At 37.3% G+C, this 17,593-nt stretch overlaps 1 protein-coding gene across 3 annotated transcripts in view; it reads right to left on the reverse strand.

Moving 5' to 3' along the window:
• Positions 1-212: 212 nt before the first annotated feature.
• The window catches only part of fynb (FYN proto-oncogene, Src family tyrosine kinase b), a 119,527-nt gene continuing 102,146 nt past the window's right edge, over positions 213-17,593 (reverse strand). The window contains exons 8-13 of one of the 3 annotated variants that reach the window (XM_082148484.1): positions 16,610-16,774; positions 12,440-12,619; positions 11,519-11,595; positions 10,661-10,814; positions 8,657-8,788; positions 213-3,126 (exon numbers count right to left, since the gene is read on the reverse strand). In XM_082148484.1, the coding sequence (XP_082004610.1) occupies positions 2,918-3,126; positions 8,657-8,788; positions 10,661-10,814; positions 11,519-11,595; positions 12,440-12,619; positions 16,610-16,774 (917 nt within the window). In that variant the 3' untranslated portion in view covers positions 213-2,917. Of the gene's footprint in view, positions 3,127-8,656; positions 8,789-10,660; positions 10,815-11,518; positions 11,596-12,439; positions 12,620-15,430; positions 15,587-16,609; positions 16,775-17,593 lie in introns of all 3 variants that reach the window. The other 2 variants (XM_082148485.1, XM_082148486.1) reach the window with 2 other exon arrangements.

The following is a 17,593-nucleotide window of genomic DNA, read 5'->3' on the forward strand; positions in this document are numbered from 1 at the left end:
CACAGTATTTAACTATATAAATAAAAATGACATTAATCTGCTAGTCAAGTGTCCTTTTAATCTTTTGGTTGTGCGGTTTTACAAGAAAACTGCTTGCACCCTGGATGCTGAATAACAGCTGAAATTAGATATCAAAACATCAAATAAAATAATAATAATTAAAAACAAAAAAACATTTAAAGGATTTAATTGAGAATAAGGAGGAGCAAAGCTTGTAAAGTGTAAAATATTGTACTTTTTTATTTACAAATGGGAAACGAGTAAACAAAATGCTGTTAAAAAAATGTTAATGGCAAAGATAATTTTGAGGTGATTACTAACACAATACTGTTAAACCAAATGCAATGTTGCAATGTTCTGATGAGCACTGTACAAACCAACAAGGAAAAATATGGTACTTTGGAGTGTTCCATTGATCCAAATTCAAACAGTTCCACATAGATGTATGATAGGTTAAATAAATTACATTAAAACAAATTAATCTTAAAAGTATCCTCCATGGCAGAATAAATGGAACGTGAAAACTAAGGTGTGTGAAGATAGGGACCAGTTGTTGTGGTAACCACTGAGGGCAAATGGAACCTGATTAAATTTTAATGAGGCTGTGTCCGAAACTGAAGACAGCTACTGTGCTTATTCGCTGCCCAGTCAGTCAGTGACCTAACAACATTTCTGCGTAAAGGAAAGAAAGTTTCAGGCAGGCTTCCAAGGCACCATAATGTCATGTTTATTTATCAAGAACAAATTCAATAACTTAAGTTAGCGATTAAGCAGTTCATAGCAGTCTCTAGGCTTGCTGCGGTAGTCAGTGTTACCAGTGTTAAATGGTCTTTGGCCGTATACCGATTACATTACTTGTTCACCATGGCACCGCCCAAACTGTTGTTTTGCTTTTTTAAAGAAATAAAAACCATTTAGTTTAGTTGGACAACGGACATTATACAATTATACTTAACATTATAGTGAACAATTATCTGAAAGCGTGTGCTCCATTAAGCATGAGCTGCAAAGTTGCAGCAGGAGTCAGATTTCACTTATCACATGACGAGAGTAAGGAGAGATGACTGACAAGACAATGGCGGCGGATTTGGTGCACAACATATCCTAAGCATCATTTACAAATATCGTATCTTGTAAAATGTGAGGTCAGTACCGTCGCTCCCTATACACAGAGTACGCATGATCGTGAATTAAAAAAGCCAAAGTGAAAACAGAGCGCACATTCAAAAGCAATTTCAACTGGACTAACCAGCGAACCGATCTCGTTGCACAGCATCTGAAATGCTGTTTTGGTTGTTCTAAAATGCCTGAGCAAAGTCTCGTCAAAGTGGTTTGGTATAATTACCTCCCTACCAGGACTGTCTTACACGACTGTGTTCAGGGATCCGCCACCGAAAGCAAGATAACTTTATTGCTAAGTGCTCTAAAGTGCAAATAATATGAATTTATTAAATACAGTGGCTTCTCTTACTGGTGCAACTTCCATTTTTCTTAGTGATATTTTGCCCCAGTTTATCAGGAAGTGACGATTTTGTTCTCTTCGGCTCACTGGATGGAAACGGTGCTTTATTCGCATATGTTTTATGCAATATTCCAATTTTGCGCATAAGTTAAATTCGCAACTTTGGATGGAAATAGCTAGTGACAAGTTGTTGTAACCCTAAAGGTCAAATTTGTGCATGTTTTCTGACAGTGCTATAAACAAGTGTATCTAAACTTTAACTCTGACTTCCTCTGCAAGATTAATTTCTGCAGCAATGCATGGCATCAAGCTTCCGTAACTATAGTGTAATGTATGTGTAAAGTATGATTGGACCTCTAGTAGAGAGAATGTTACGCAAATATTGGATTTCGAACATGCCTTGGTGACTTCCTACATCTGAATACTGTACGCAAATGTAGCATTTTTCAGTCTTTGGACACAGCCTAAGTATGGGGTAACAGGAACTTTTAAACCTGAATAACCATTTCTCTTCCACCATGGAAAAAACATCCATACTCTAATATCCAATACTTGGTAGCAGGGAAACTTAACATGGAGCTTAACATGGAGAAATGCTGACATATGGCAGTTTTTAACATTTGGTAGAAAACACAAAACTGTAATGTGCATTATGTGTAAAATATTATTTTTAGATTAACATCTAGTACTTTGGAGAGGACACAATTCTCAGAGATTAACAAAATGTTAAATCAATTTAGTATCTTAATAATCATTGTAAAAAAAATAAAAAAAAATAAAAAAAATGCAAGGAATCATTTTCCCTTGCAGTTTGAGATTTTAAAACCACTAGAATAAGAAAGACACTCTGATTTATTCTTCCATCTGGAACACGACCTCATCAGCCGAGGAGAGGACAAATAAAGCACATAACATTCTCAAATCTCAAATATAACACGCAGACATAGAGATTAGTTTTATGCATTGGCACGCAGCCAAACCCTTCATAGTTGTCTGCTTTATCCTTCACGAAGAACGGGTTCCTCAACGCGACCATAATTGCTATTTTGCTAAGTAAAACAAAAAGATGAGCGGGGATAACAAAACACAACATGAAAAAAAAAAAATGAAAAAAAAAAAATGAAAAAAACCCCCCACATAAACAAGCATCTTGTATTTACACTGAATACAGGCATCATTTCATTATAATGGTTATGGCCACAACCCTGAACAAAAGCATTTCCACATCCTCCCCCTCCCAACTTTACCTCCCCAGCTTGCTCATGTATACACCCCTCAAGTTGAGAGTCTGTGCAAATTGTTCAGTCTTCAGTCGACTAGGGCATGAGGCCATAGGGGAGTAAGAGGAGCTTAGGTGAACTCATGAAGCTGTACATGCCTCCAGTCAGGAGGGAGTAGAGAGGACTAAAAATGGCCAGGGGAGGAGAAGATCAGGGTGAGTCCAGGAGGCTGGGTTTAGAGGTTGTCTCCAGGCTGATATTGAGGTTCGGTCGCCGTGAAGTAATCTTCGAGGAAGGCCTGCAGGTACTCAAAAGTGGGCCGCTCTTCTGCGTCTTTCTTCCAGCACTGAACCATCAGCTCGTGTAGAGAACTTGGACAGTCCTGGGGACTCGGCATCCGGTAGCCACGCTCCACTTGTTCTAGTACCTCCCTGTTGTTCATCCCTATCAAAAACAACAGAAAACTCAATAAGAGAAAATTTCAGCAGAACAATGCTTTTATGGGTGCCAACCAAGGGCGAAGATGGGCCTAACGGGCATGGGCTCGCCCACTATGAACAGGCCCCCCAGTTTTTGTTCAAATATTATATTTATTAAAGTATTGTTGTTTCATTGATTTTGATAAAACTACAAACATTATTATAAAATCTCAAATCCTAAAATATTGTATAATAATTGTATACTGCTTGATAAGTTTGATTGACATCTGTGTTAGGCAATTAGGTGTTATCCAGGCTGTCTCAGGCATTTCACGCCTGTGAGTTATTGTGTGTTCTCCCATTCAGTAATAATTTGCAGTTGTGTGCAGGGCTTGACATTAACTTTTTTGCTCACTAGCCAATGTGGCTAGTGGTTTTCCAAAGTTACTAGCCACACAGCATTTTTACTAGCCACATTTTTGTTGTTGTGAAATTACCTGATAAAAGTTGACTATGGCGTGCTAAAATTTACTTGAACTAAATTTACTATAAATGTAAAACCACTGTACCCAAATCAAGATAACATTCATAAATGTATAACAATACAGGTCATTATCATTAGCTCTGATAAGGTTGTGGGTAAAGGTCCTTTTTTTTTAATAAAACCATGGATTATATATGTATTAGGCTATATGTCGCCACATAGCTCCACCGGCATCCAATGTATTTAATATAATATAATATAATATATAATATAATATAATATAGCTGAATGTCAAATAAAGCTGTTCTCATTTCCTATGTTTTTTGTTGTTTTTTTGTATCATAACGAATAGCTATGATATAGTGAATGACTGGAACCGGATGAACTAAAGCTCTGATAGTGAGTAGGCCTATTACAAGTATTAAGCACAAGAAAAGAAAGTAAATTAAAATGGTTAAACCAAATTCTTTAAATATAAAACAAAAGAAAAACAGATAAGTGATAAGTCCGTTGAAAAACACTAAAAACACAAAACACATCAACAGATGAACAGCTCCTCTCAGCCATTCACTGAACAGGGGAGACGCAGCTAGAGAGAGTGACGGCGGGGAGAAAGCAAGACCTCGCGCTCGCAGGACAGTATTGGCAACATTTGAAGGTTTACATAGTGAGGTTTGTCCAAAAAGTCGCTAGTTTTGTCGCTAGTCGCTTTTTTGAAAAAAATGTCGCTAAGTTGGCAACACTGACGACGTAACTCCAGCAGGGCAGCTGTCTCTTTCGTTTCTGTGTTGTCGGTCACTAGCGCGCAAGCGCAAGTCAACACTGTGTGCATGTAATACTCATGGGAGTTGTAGTTTCGTAGTGTCACACTGAAATATGGCTTATTTGAGATGCCTTTTGAAAAGACTACAATTATTCAACCCGCCAAAGTGGCTAGTTGGAGTGACTGTGTTACCCGCCACAAGCAAAATCCACCCGCATTTGGCGGGTGTTAATGTCAAGCCCTGGTTGTGTGTTAGAATTTTGCTTAAACTTAGCTTCTGTTTTTCTATTCCAAAAAACTTTTTTTAAAAGTACTACTGAATGCGGTTATGACTAAAAAAAAATTACTGTTAAAAACCTGTCCATCCGCCCACAGGTAACGGCAACACTTTTTAATTTCAAACCCAGGAGTCTCTGGCTTATTCTGTAACATGTAAGGAGTTTTGTTTTGAAAATCAGATCTTTTTTGTGTAATTTTGTATTTGGACGGGTTATAGCAATTCTAGGTGCTGTTGTTTGTCGATGCTGTATGACTTAATGCACAATTGATAAAAGTTCTGTATTCAAAGTATTCATATTTAAACAGATGTGAGAGATTCTTTCTACACAGCTTTGTTCTAACTTCATAGTTCAAGTATTGTAACTAGGATGTCTTATTTGCCCACACCAAACAAAATGGTGAGGTGTATAATTTCTGGAAAACGATAGAAATTGAAGATTTTTTTTTTCTTGCAGTGTATACTCATGATGGATGCCATCTAAACTTTTTTTTTGTGAATGAAAACTAAAGATGTGAATACAGACATCTATCTCTCTTAAGAATCCTTCTGCCTAAACTCACACCATTGATCAAGCCATATGGTGAGCTAGCTGAAATTCTGAAGTAAATAGAGAATGACTTTTATCTGTATGTGCTGATGTTTGAAGGCTGGTACACACAAAACCGACATCAAAGAACTAGCAGCGATGTTACAGCCTATGCCTTGAGTGCATTTCTTCTCCTGGATGAAGTCTATATTCTCTGTCTGAGTTTGATTGTTTGCACCTGCATCTCGTTGCATGAGTTGCTGATTATCTAGCCTATATTAACCATAGATATCATATAATAAAGGCTAGATGTCTCGTCCGCGCTGCTGGCCAAAGGAGGTCGACGTCGGCACACGGCGGCCATCTTGCCACAGGGAGCTCGCTCACTCGTAACATTGTGTTAATGGTGCATGTACTTTTTAAATAACCATAACTTGCTCAATTTTCTACCGATTTTCAAACGGTTTGGTTTGTTATAAACGTCAGAGATGTAGTTATGACACTGCATACTTATCAATAAATATAATATGATATATTTAAACATGTTCAAGCATCCAGAATTAAAGCCACGTTAATAACGTTTGTAAGACACCAAACCGTTTGTAAATCCGTCAAGATTTCAGCGAGATAAGAGGATTTGTGTTCGTGCTGATCACTCACCTTACTTCAGATACCACAGAGCTCGCCAGAAAGCTTCCCTGTGACAAGATGGTGTGATGCCGTTCGAGACTCCGCCTTAAGACATCTAGCCTTATATGGATATCTATGATATTAAGGACGCTGAAGTGGAGCATGGCAGGAGAGGGGAGATTCACCAGCAAGCAAGCTTTGTTCTGTTTTCTTTGGGTTTTTCTTGTGGTTTTGTTAATAATTTGTTGCTTTTGTACTTTGGAGTTGTCCTATTATTGATTATCTTTTTATATTTTGTTAGTTATGATATTTAGATTTTTGATATGCGTTTCCTTTTTGTTATGGTTAGTTTCGTTATTTAAATAAATCATTGAGCATTGTATTTTGGTTCACGTGTCCTTTACGTTATGTTCCCCTTTCTGCCAAATTTAAACAGGGGTTCTTTTAAACAGATTTTTTATTTTATTTAATTTTTTTATGGATGAGGAGGTGATTTGTTGTATTTCTTTTTCTTGTAGAGGATTTTTTGTGCTATTATGTTACTACTGGATTACTTACCAGAGGACCTATTTCATTGATTCCCTATTTCATTGATTCCCTTTGGAGGCAGAAATGCCATTAGCCAAGGAAGCACATCTATGTGACCACTTAAACACTACAGACAAGTCTGGTCTCATCCCGAGGAAATTGACTTTTGACATCCCGCTTATCTATCATTAACTCATTCTCCAGTATCCTCTTATGATCACCAACGGTTGCTATTTGGGACAGTTTGCTTGGCTGGTGATTGTTTAGCATGTGCTTATGTAAATATTGTCTATGCATCAGTATATTTTTGAAAAGAGTTTATGATCTTTTGGCTGTTTTTTTCCATTATTCTTTGTTTGATTTCTTGAAATACATTTTATCCTTCCCTGGGTATTTTGCAAATATGATCCCCCCCTTTTATTCTTTTTGTAACTTATCAGTTCTAAGCAGCTGGGACAGTTATAGTAGTCTGTATTCGTCATTCAAAAAATGGGAACTTGAACTAGTAATGTGAATATGAAACCGTAAACAAAGCAGCGCTTGCTTACCATTTTGAATATGAATCATACTGATCAGTTTGTCTTCACTTATATTAATTACATATGGCCATGTCGTTATGAAAATATTAGTGTATTGGAATGCTCAGAAAAGATGAAGATGTTGAGCTTGTCTTCGTTGTTTTCTTGCTTTGTCACTTTTTTTTTTTTTTTTTAACTAGTTTTCTACTAGTTTACAAAGCTTTTTGTAAAAAAGAGTTTTTTTACACCAGGAAAGTTTTTTGAAAGATGTATTTTCACAGGTACAAAAAAGTACAGTACATTGGACAGATTGAGCATATTTCCATCACAGTTTTTCATATATGCCAACTACATTGACAAAGGTCCATTGCACATAGTTGTGTTAGGGATTTAGAACAAACCACTTTTCAATTTTTGTTTTGTTCAAAAGTTTTGTTTTGTGGATGATAAAATAGGTGATTGACAGTGATTTATTTTATTTATTAATTTTTTGACTTAGGCCAATAAACAACCACCCAGAACAATGTAACAACAACATCACTCAGAGCGCCTTTGCAACCATATAGCAATAGCAACACCCTAGTATTGTAGTAGCAAATTTTGCACTGGCATGCACAACTACAAAAATCGAGTTATTGTCGGAATTAATTTAGTGCTAATAAAATGTAATCACTTTTGAACCAAAATGACTAATAAAGAGATCCACAAACTTATGCTGCAAAGTGAATTTTGCATCAACGACTGGGGAGATAAAAACAGACTAAAACTATCAATCAAACCAAAAAATGCAATATCAGATCATCATTTTTGAAGATATGAGAGCAGGACAATAAGACCTGCTTCTCATGATTAGTGATCTTGGAACAGAACTACACGTATGAAGCCAGAAGATTCATCATCACCATGAGGGACGTGACCACATTTCAACAACTGAGAGAGAAACGCCTGCAAACATCTGTGGATGACGCAATGCTGTGTCGACTCGATGGCATTTCACACTTCCCCCTTCATTTCTCCCCTACATTCCAGCTAAGATCAAGGTTTTGTTTTTTGTTTTTAGAATTTGCGCAGATCTAATTCAACCATGGATCACCATCTTCAGCATATTTTAAGAGTCTGAGTGTGATTAAAAGGGTGGTTCACAAATTTTGCACAGATACTGATAAATGATTCATCTAGTTGATCTAATTACGGAGCTACTGCATTCCCAGGACATGTCAACATGACTAGTTCTGAAAAACTTTAAGGTGTGGAAAGAGTCAGTTCGAAATAAAATGAAAAACTAAAATCTGAGACTGGACATGCCTTACCCTGGTAATCCAGAGTTCTCGCGAAGGCACAAGTTGAATTTGCTCAACGAGTTACTCTGGTGTCCAGTAATGATGCTCATTAAATATGCCCCTCGATCTGAGCTGCACCAATCACATCGGGTTATCTGATGTAGGCGGGCCAGAGGCGAGCTAAACAGATGACGACAGCGATGTGACGTCGAAGTCATTAGTAAACATTGCAAGATGCCTATGGATGAACACCAGTTGTTTGAAACGGCTTTGGCCGCTACAATGAACGAGTTAGACTTGGCTTTTTATCTAAAAGAGGAACAGAAGACGGCGCTCGAATCGTTCCTTTGCAAGAAGGACGTTTTGCTGTTTTGCCGACCGGATACGGTAAGAGTGTAATCTACCAGTTAGCTCCGCTGGTAGCTGGGGTTTATTGTTGTGATTGGTCGTAGTGTTATCCAATTGCGTGCAGTGAGATTTTGTGTATGTTCATCAAAAATGATATGTTTGATAGTGATCACTCAAAGCAACTGTTTTAAGATTTACCTGGATATGGAACTCTGCCTTTAGTGACCAGCTCCGTAAGCAGGATTCCAAAAGACCAAACATCGGATTTAATAGTGAACTTCCCATACAGAGCTGCCTCAGGAGCCGTCCACTTAATAGGGAATTTAGCCCCTGAAATACAGACATGGGAGAAAGAAGATTCATTAAAATGAAAGTGCACTGGAATTTCTAAAAGACATTTCTTTGGCTGTCTTTGAGACAGCCACCATTAAAGACTTTGAAATCATGACATCAAAATTCACTTTTATTTTTAAATGTCATTTTTTCCCCCACCTAATATTGGACAGAAAAAAAAGTAGGGTTAGAAACAGGAAATAATCAGAGACAAGAGAGAGGAAGAGGACCTGGAAAGGACTTCGAGCCACCCAATATGTGCGATTGCTCTGAATTCAAATTTATTTCTTAAAGTCCCCCTGTGTTGAAAATCAAGCTTTTAAATGTTGTTCATATGTCTATGTGGTATTTTTAATATGCCTTAAGTCAGACCATTGCAGAGCATTTCCAATCAGGTCAACGTGTGATCATCAACGAGCTGGAGTGAGTGAGTGGAGGTGGGGCTCATTTGCATATTCATAGAACCACGTATACTAAATGAGGCAAGGGTGTAGAGTTACATTCAAGCTATTTTAAGGCATGAAGATTTTTTTTTTTTTTAAGGACATTTTTTTTTATGTCATTTTGGTGATCAAAGATGAGTTTTAAGGGGTAAAATTATTGACTATAGAGGGACTTTAATATCTTTGGTAGTACTGTGCACAATTCATTAGATCTTCTGAAACAACTTTTCTTTTCTGCTGATGTAACCAATGGTGTGTGTTGACCAAAAATATCAAAGTTCGCTTCTCACGATCCAATCAAATCTCAAACTATAAAATCAAGTACCATCCTACATTAATTTCAGCTGAATATTCTGTATTAATCGTGGAGCTCCCACTGTCAGCCTGAACTGTTTTTTCAGGGATGGCCAGGTAGGAACCAGTGATTTCATTGGTGTGACTAAATCAATAAATAAATATTACCTGTTTTCAAATCTAGAGAAAATCACTTAATATGCATCTAACTGTGTATAGCCTGTGTGGAATACTGATTAAACTGATGTGGAATGGAACACACATAAAGCCATGTACAGTAGCTACACCTCTGCCCACTGTGCCTAAAAATGTTACCTTTCCATGTGAGATACAACCTCTTTTGCTCTAAAAAATGTATTAATCTGTAAATTAATTGTGAAACTGTTTGTTTTGAGAAGTGGCTGATTCCGGCACTAACAATATTGGCAGTTGGGTGGCAGAATTTCTGTGCATGACGAACATTTAATGTTCACATCAGCTTCACAGGTCTTCCTGCTGCTTGCCCTTCTTACAGAAAATAAATTGTGATCTTTCAGGTAACTTTTTTCCGAGCAGTTCCTTGCTCTGCCGCAACCTCTTTGGCTGCTAACTCTCTGCACCTCAGGAATAGAATAAGCGGTCTGTCAATGAGAAATGTCTCTTTATCTGCTAGAGGCCAAAAATGTGGGAGGGAAGTTATTCAAATCACAGCTTAACTCTTCTGAGGATACAGCATCCCAAGGACTGGAGTTGAGAAACTCTGAACTAAGATTTTGTATGTCTTCAGGGTATTTAGAGAATTATAAATAATATCTTCTAAAAAAATATATACTTTTGTGTTCTGTGAAAAAAGTTGGGTTTGGAATAATATGAGGGGAAATTACAATTTACATTTTTTGGGTCAACTATTTCTTTAAGAAGTAGTTTCCCATGCTTCAGGATCAGCATCCAAAACAATGTGTATATGTATGTTTCTAGATGGTCTGTAAACACCATAAAATATGATCATTAAGTCTTTAAAAATGATTTTACATTACTTTAACTCATTTAAAATAATTTAAGCAAAAAAAAAAAGAAGAATTTACTGAATTTAAGTTTTCAAATCTGTGCTTTTTTTTCTTTCTTTTTTTTTACAGTGGATGAATGTGCTTACCTTGTCGGGCAGTGTACTCATTGTCTTCAATGAGTCTGGCCAGGCCAAAGTCAGCGATTTTACACACAAGGTTATCACCAACCAGAATGTTAGCAGAGCGCAGATCTCTGTGAATGTAGTTCATCCGCTCGATGTAGGCCATGCCTCCAGCCACCTGAATATATACAAACACTGGCATTGAAATATGGTGAGCAAAGTCAAATCCTTGTGGAATAAGTGCTGAGGTTACTATAGGCCAAACTAAGAAAGACAGCCTTCTGAGCATTACAGTGCTGATACAGTAGCTACATAGAAATGATATAACTTCATGGACACAACAGGGGCCAGAACAGATTCTTTTCAGATCGAGCGGCCCAAAGCAGTTATTTTCATCCTGCTGTACTACATCATTGATCTACAGTGGCCTCAAAAAGTATTTTAAGCAGTAATATACCTATTCTTGCATCATTTAAAGTACAGTAAAATATATATGTGAATGGTTTGTGTTATCTTTCTTTGAAATATATGCATTTAATTACATATTACTAACAGTTTAAGTAAAAATATAATGCATATCTTCATTATTTAATGTATATTTGAATAAATCTGTGTTGAAAACAAGTTTTTATATTTCATCAACAAACTGGAGTAGAAACAATTCTGTTATTACAAAGTTGATGTACAAACATTTAAATTGCACATTTTATCACACAGTTTTAGCTGTTTTAGAGAATTTTCATTTCAGTGCATCCCTAACATTCAGTTATTTTTAAGTTTGTCCAAATACTTTCTGGACCTCATCTACATGAGGTTTAATTTGTATTTAACCCGGAACATTCCTAAGAAGGGCTATTTACACAGAGAGTGATGATGTAGTACCTGGGCCGCCATGTCGACGAGGTTCGGCAGTTTCAGCCCCCGTCCCTCCCCGTCCTTAAGAAAATCTAGGAGGCTTCCTAAAACATGCAATGTACAGATGTTAGCTTCATGGACAGAAGAGACATTTCTGCTACAAGATCATGCATACGCATGCCTGCACAATCACAGATAAACTGTAATTAACATAATATTCCCTTGTTGTTCTGATATAAAAGTGTCTGATGTGCTGTTAACATATTCTGATGTTAACAAAATAAAGCTCCTTCCCTAGTCCACCCAGACCCTTTATTGAAACTAAACCGCAAAAAGTCTTGTTCAGAACTCTACATAGTGTTGATGTCACAAACATGAGCACATTAACTGATAACCATCAGCATTTACTTTACATATCAACTTGGCTGTCCTGATGAATGACAATAATAGTATACAGAGATTAGCCGATTATAACAGTCAATTTTGTAGAACTAAAAAAACAGTCTGTTTAAACAAATTTAAATGGATTTTTATTTATTTTACTTCTAAGATTTTTTTTCTTCCAAGAGAGACGGTGGATTTTGTTCTTGACTAAATTATGTTTTTGAGGCTTAATAACATGTGGAGTTCAGGATTTTTCCATCCACTGTCCATTAGGTTTTCCTTCAGTATTAGGTTAAACGTCTGTTTCCTCCATTACAGCTCTTCAAATTAAATTTAGGCCACTATAATTTCTTTTTCTTTCTGTCCAAGTGTTTTGAGGCCTCAAGTGACAATTTCTGAGGTTAGAACATCAACCTTCAATCCTGATTTATCTTTAATTGGATTTTTTTTCTTTTCTTTTTTCAGGCCTAGAAAACCCATAAGTGTTGTTAAAATAGATACATTCTATGCCTGTCCTCTGGTTAAGCCATTCTCTTCACTTTTACGATGAGAACAACTGCTGACCTTTGCCCATATACTCAGTGACAATGTAGATGGGCTCCTCAGAAACCACAGCATAGAGCTGCACTAGTTTATCGTGTCGTAATTTCTTCATGATCTGCGCTTCCTCCAGGAAGGACTCTGGAGACATGGTCCCGGGCTTGAGGGTCTTCACAGCCACTTTAGTGTTGCCATTCCATGTGCCTGACAGCAAAAAACACACAGTTGTCAGTCAGTACAACAGCACAAAGCCCCTAGCCGAACAGCATGCCACAAAATTACTTTCATGCACCCAGAAAATATTTAAACCCCTCGTTCATGCAAAAATCATTTTGCAATTAAAACAGCCATTATCCCCACAAGTACACTCATGGGAGAATCCACAAAAAAATCTATGTATAGCATTGTTCATTTGTAGTCACTTTCCCTTGTAAGGAATTAATGTTAAATGAGGAATTGACCGCATGGTCTATTTTTAGCAGTTATAACATTCCATCATTAGATCATCATTTGATGAACACTGCAAAAAAAATAATAAAAAAATCGTAATAAGTATTTTTTTTTTATTGTTTTCCAGTAAAAATATCTAAGCATCTTTAAAATGAGAAAATATTATTAAAAATTTAAATAAAATAAATTAAAAAATACTTGAGAAACAATAGAGTGTAAGATCACAAGACTTATTTTCAGAGAATATACTGTATATTGAATTTGTCTCGTTCTAACCTACTTGGAAAATTATTTTATAAATAAAAAAAGCATAAGCATATGTATAGATACATTTGCTTGAATTTTAAAATAGTTATATATAAATTAAATTAAATTAAATCAAATCAAATCAAATCAAGAAGTGTATTTGAAGATATATTCTGAGAAAACGTCTTAATAAATTGCTTATGCAATCTAAAATATATTATCTTATTTTTAGGGACGCTTAGATATGTTGACTTTATAACACAACAAAAAAATTGTGATTGAGAAAATGATCAGAACTACTGCTGGTCAATAGAAAATAGATTACAGATTATACTGTACTTGTGATTTGTGGCTGTTTTTCTGCAGGACACAGTAAGGAATTTCAACAGACAGAAAACAACACTAGCCGATTTTCCACCGTCAGGCCAAACGGTTCTCTTTGTTTAACCGTTCCATTCCGCGACGATCCGGGCCATCCGGTACAGATATGGTTTCATTTTCCACTGTGGATCTGATAACGAAGCTCGTTGGAATGCAATACAAATACATCAGTCGTTGCCTTAGTAACGCAAGGGTTTACAATTGAAATGAGATGTAAATAGAACCACGGTATGGAGGATGATCAGATATTTCTTTTAATTGTATTATTCATTTGTGTTTACGTCACTTAAATAGCACGCTTAAGGCCAGTTCACACCAAGAACGAGAACAATAAAGATAACTATATTAGCGTCTACATCAGCAGACGATATTGTTCCGTTTATTCTAAGCGTGTGCTTGTCTGCCGCTTTATATGCTCAAGCTCGTTGCAGCAGGATGGATTCTGATTGGCTGTCTGTTTGTATCGTTCATCAGCTGGATAAAATCGTTCTGAAAGTGATTCCAACGATATTGTTTCTCTGTACCGTTATTATTATAGCTGTGGTGTGAACTCTGCTATTCTTTAATATTAAGAACGATTTTTAGAACTATATCTTTGTCCTTTCTTATTTATTGCGCCAACACCACCACATAGGGGTGGTGGTGGCGCAATGGATAAGACACATGCCTTTGGTGTGAGAGACCCGGGTTCGAATCCACTGTGAGACACCAATGTGTCCCTGAGCAAGACACTTAACCCCTAGTTGCTCCAGAGGCGTGCGACCTCTGACATATATAGCAATTGTAAGTCGCTTTGGATAAAAGCGTCAGCTAAATGAATAAATGTAAATGTAAATGTCCTTGGTGTGAACGGGCCTTTAGCCGGCTACAGAGCAACTAGTAGCCAGGCTACAGACAAGTGATCATTCCTGAGTGGCGACATCCTTACACACATTCTACCAGCACAGTTCAATACGGTTAGACAACCGTGCCGAGAACTCCGGGCAGAGAACGGTTTGTAATCGTGCCGTTATGTACCAGGCTCAAGTGGAAATACAGCTGGAACCAGTCCTTACCGTTCTTAGAACCGACGGTGGAAAAGTGGCTTTTATTAATTTTACAACACTGGAATCTGCTTGCCTTTAAATGACACTGCAATGGTGGATTTTCTATTTAAAATGTCAAGTTTGTAACTAGATATTAAAGCACTCCCCCCTATCCCAACAGGCCCAGCACAACTTCACATTACAGAAGAAAATGTTACAAACATCATCTCGTGTTTACTTGCAGGCAATGTCAAGGTGGTACTAAAATGGTTACATCAGATGCGGTGCTTGGTTTTTAAATCCACTGATCTACACACACATTGATCTGTGTGACTCTGCCCATTAAAAACTAAATACCAGCAGTGTCCTAAAGGCAATAATAATAAGAGGCAGATTCAGGAGATATTTTGGGATGCACATCTACAGGGAAAGTGAGAGATTGAACAAGATCGCTTGTGATTAACAAACACCCATGACTCAACTAGATACTTACGGTTCTTATTCTTACCTCCATTCAAATGACATAACCACATGTAGAAGAATCACTGAAGCTCTTACAATAATTATCAAAACCAATCGGCACGTGTAAAACGTGTGCACACAAATTAGCTATAGTTTGTCTCTCACATAAAATTTGTTCTCGTGAATTATTTAATAGTTACTTTTTTTGCAACATTTACAACTATGATGAGTTCACATGTTCATCTAATCCTTGAGCATGGTATGGGTAAACAGAAATGGCTTGCTTTCCGTAATGAAGAAGAAAAATATATGAGATGGGAGGAAAAAATATATTTCAATGCTTTTGCGTTGAATGAAGTGAGCAACCAATATGACTGGATTAGATGAAAATGCTTCTCCCAAACCTAATCGTGGAGGTCAGTGAATGTGGGAGAGGAGGCGACTGTCTTACCACACCAAACATCAGCGAAACACCCGGCCCCCAGCTTCATGTCCAGCGTCAGAGACTCGCGGACGATTTCCCAGGAATCATGGCTAAGTCCCACCGTATCAGGGGTGTAGTCAATGCACACGCCCGTTAAATTAAAGCACAAACCATCTGCACTCTCTATAGAGGGGAGGAGTAGAGGGGTTAACTAGCAGGACGGCGGAGGACATGCACTGAGAGAGAAGGAGTGTGGCTGTGATCTTCTGAGAGGGTCGCTCACTTCATGATGTCTGAATATTTCAGAGATGGATGAAATGGATCCAATCTTTTCTGTATACGCTTTTATTTTAGGTTAAACATAACTTAGGCTTTAACGAAGACATTAGTGTTCTGATGTTGGCACTTACTGAACTTATTGTTTTAAAAGTGCAGTCCCAAGACTTGAGACTAAGGTGATAAAATCCTGCCCTTCAAATTTGCTGTTACGGCATAACACCAATAACCTGGTAACTTTTATAAAGAACGATAACTGAAAGAGTGGTCACATGACTATTTATAACCAGTAGTTATAGATCCACCTAGACAAGTAGTTTCAGCTCAAAAAGGATGATCTGGACAACATTATTACTCTAATTATAACTTGAGTTTTACTGGATGATTTAAGTGTTAAATTCATCATGAAATGAAAATTATGATCACCTAAACTTCTCTATTGTGATGTACTGTATAGTGAAATAGGCAGGATTTTGTCCAACAGGAATAGATTTGATTGTCGGATCGCTGTTGTTTGCTAATTGCTGTGATTTCAGTGACAGGTTGTTGGAACGAACGTCATCAGATGTCGTTGTAAGGGGTCTTTTGATTAAAGATTATGAGGGCACATGATTTATTTATTTTTTTGATAATGATGTGCTTGGATAAAACATTTAAATAAATACTGCAATATTTCATAAAGACAAAAATACAAGTTTCAAACTTTGCCTTTTAAAAATTCCAGAACACTGGCCCAGTTTACTTCCACTTAAAGTGGGTTTTTTCGGCACAAATGCTTTCGTTAGAGCTGAACACGTATTAAACCTGGAAGATCCGTAAATCTATTAGCTTACACATTCAGACATTTGTAAAGCGACTCCGCACTCACTTCGACCTCACTCCATCTCCCTCTCTGGCCGGTTGTTGTTTAGCACAGTGGAAGGGCCATACCCATCCAAACCTCCCCGAACTGGCCGTTGCCCAAGCGCTTTATGAGTTGCAGTGACTCCCGAGGAATCTCCCACACATCTTTGGTTTTGACAGACAGGTCAGTGAGCCTTGGCATCCCTTTGTGGCAAGGGACGACCAAGCGACAGCAAAGCCCTGCTGCCCGCTCTGAGCACGCACACAGACACAGAGAAATATACACAATGTCAGAGAAAGAGAGACAAAAGAAAAGCATCAGAAGCACGGAAGGAAGCAGTACAGAGTTTCAGCATGACACCTGCAGATATAGGGTGCAATATGTGTAGCTTGTGAGCCATGTTGCATGTTTTCTTTTCAGTGGCCTCTGCACTTGTTTTGTGGAACACTATATGTTACTGAACGCTGTAGTCCCCCTGTAGTCAATAATTGTATCCCTTAAAACTTATATTTGATCACCAAAATTACATATTTTAATGTTTTTTCCTTAAAATAGCTTGAATGTTCTACACAGTTGCCTCATTTGGTATATGCGGTCCTATGAATATGCAAATGAGCCCCGCCTCCACTCACTCACAGCAGCTCAGTGATTTTTGAGTTCACTGCAGTTTTAAGGAGAAAATACTCAGAAATGGTGTTGACTTATGAATTTGCACTTGGTTTGTCTTTAAGCATATTAAAAACACCACATAGAAATATAAACAACATTAAAAGCTGGATTTTCACAACAGGGGGACTTTTAAGGCACAAAAATACTCTTTACTGTGTGACAAAGACTTAAGGACTTTTTTTCCAACATGATCTAAAAAATAAAATAAAAAAATACAATAACTAAAACCTGGTAACTGATTGAAAAAAACAGTGGTGGTTATCAATCAAACATTCAGTCTGAGCTGTCTTATAGCACCTTTTGAGATGTTTTCCCCTCATTGATTGGCAATAGTCAAGTCAAGTCAAGTCAAGTTTATTTGTATAGCGCTTTTCACAATACAGATTGTATCAAAGCAGCTT

This window comes from Leuciscus leuciscus, assembly GCF_965113295.1.
Source record: "Leuciscus leuciscus genome assembly, chromosome: 19".
NCBI classification, from domain to species: Eukaryota; Metazoa; Chordata; class Actinopteri; order Cypriniformes; family Leuciscidae; genus Leuciscus; species Leuciscus leuciscus.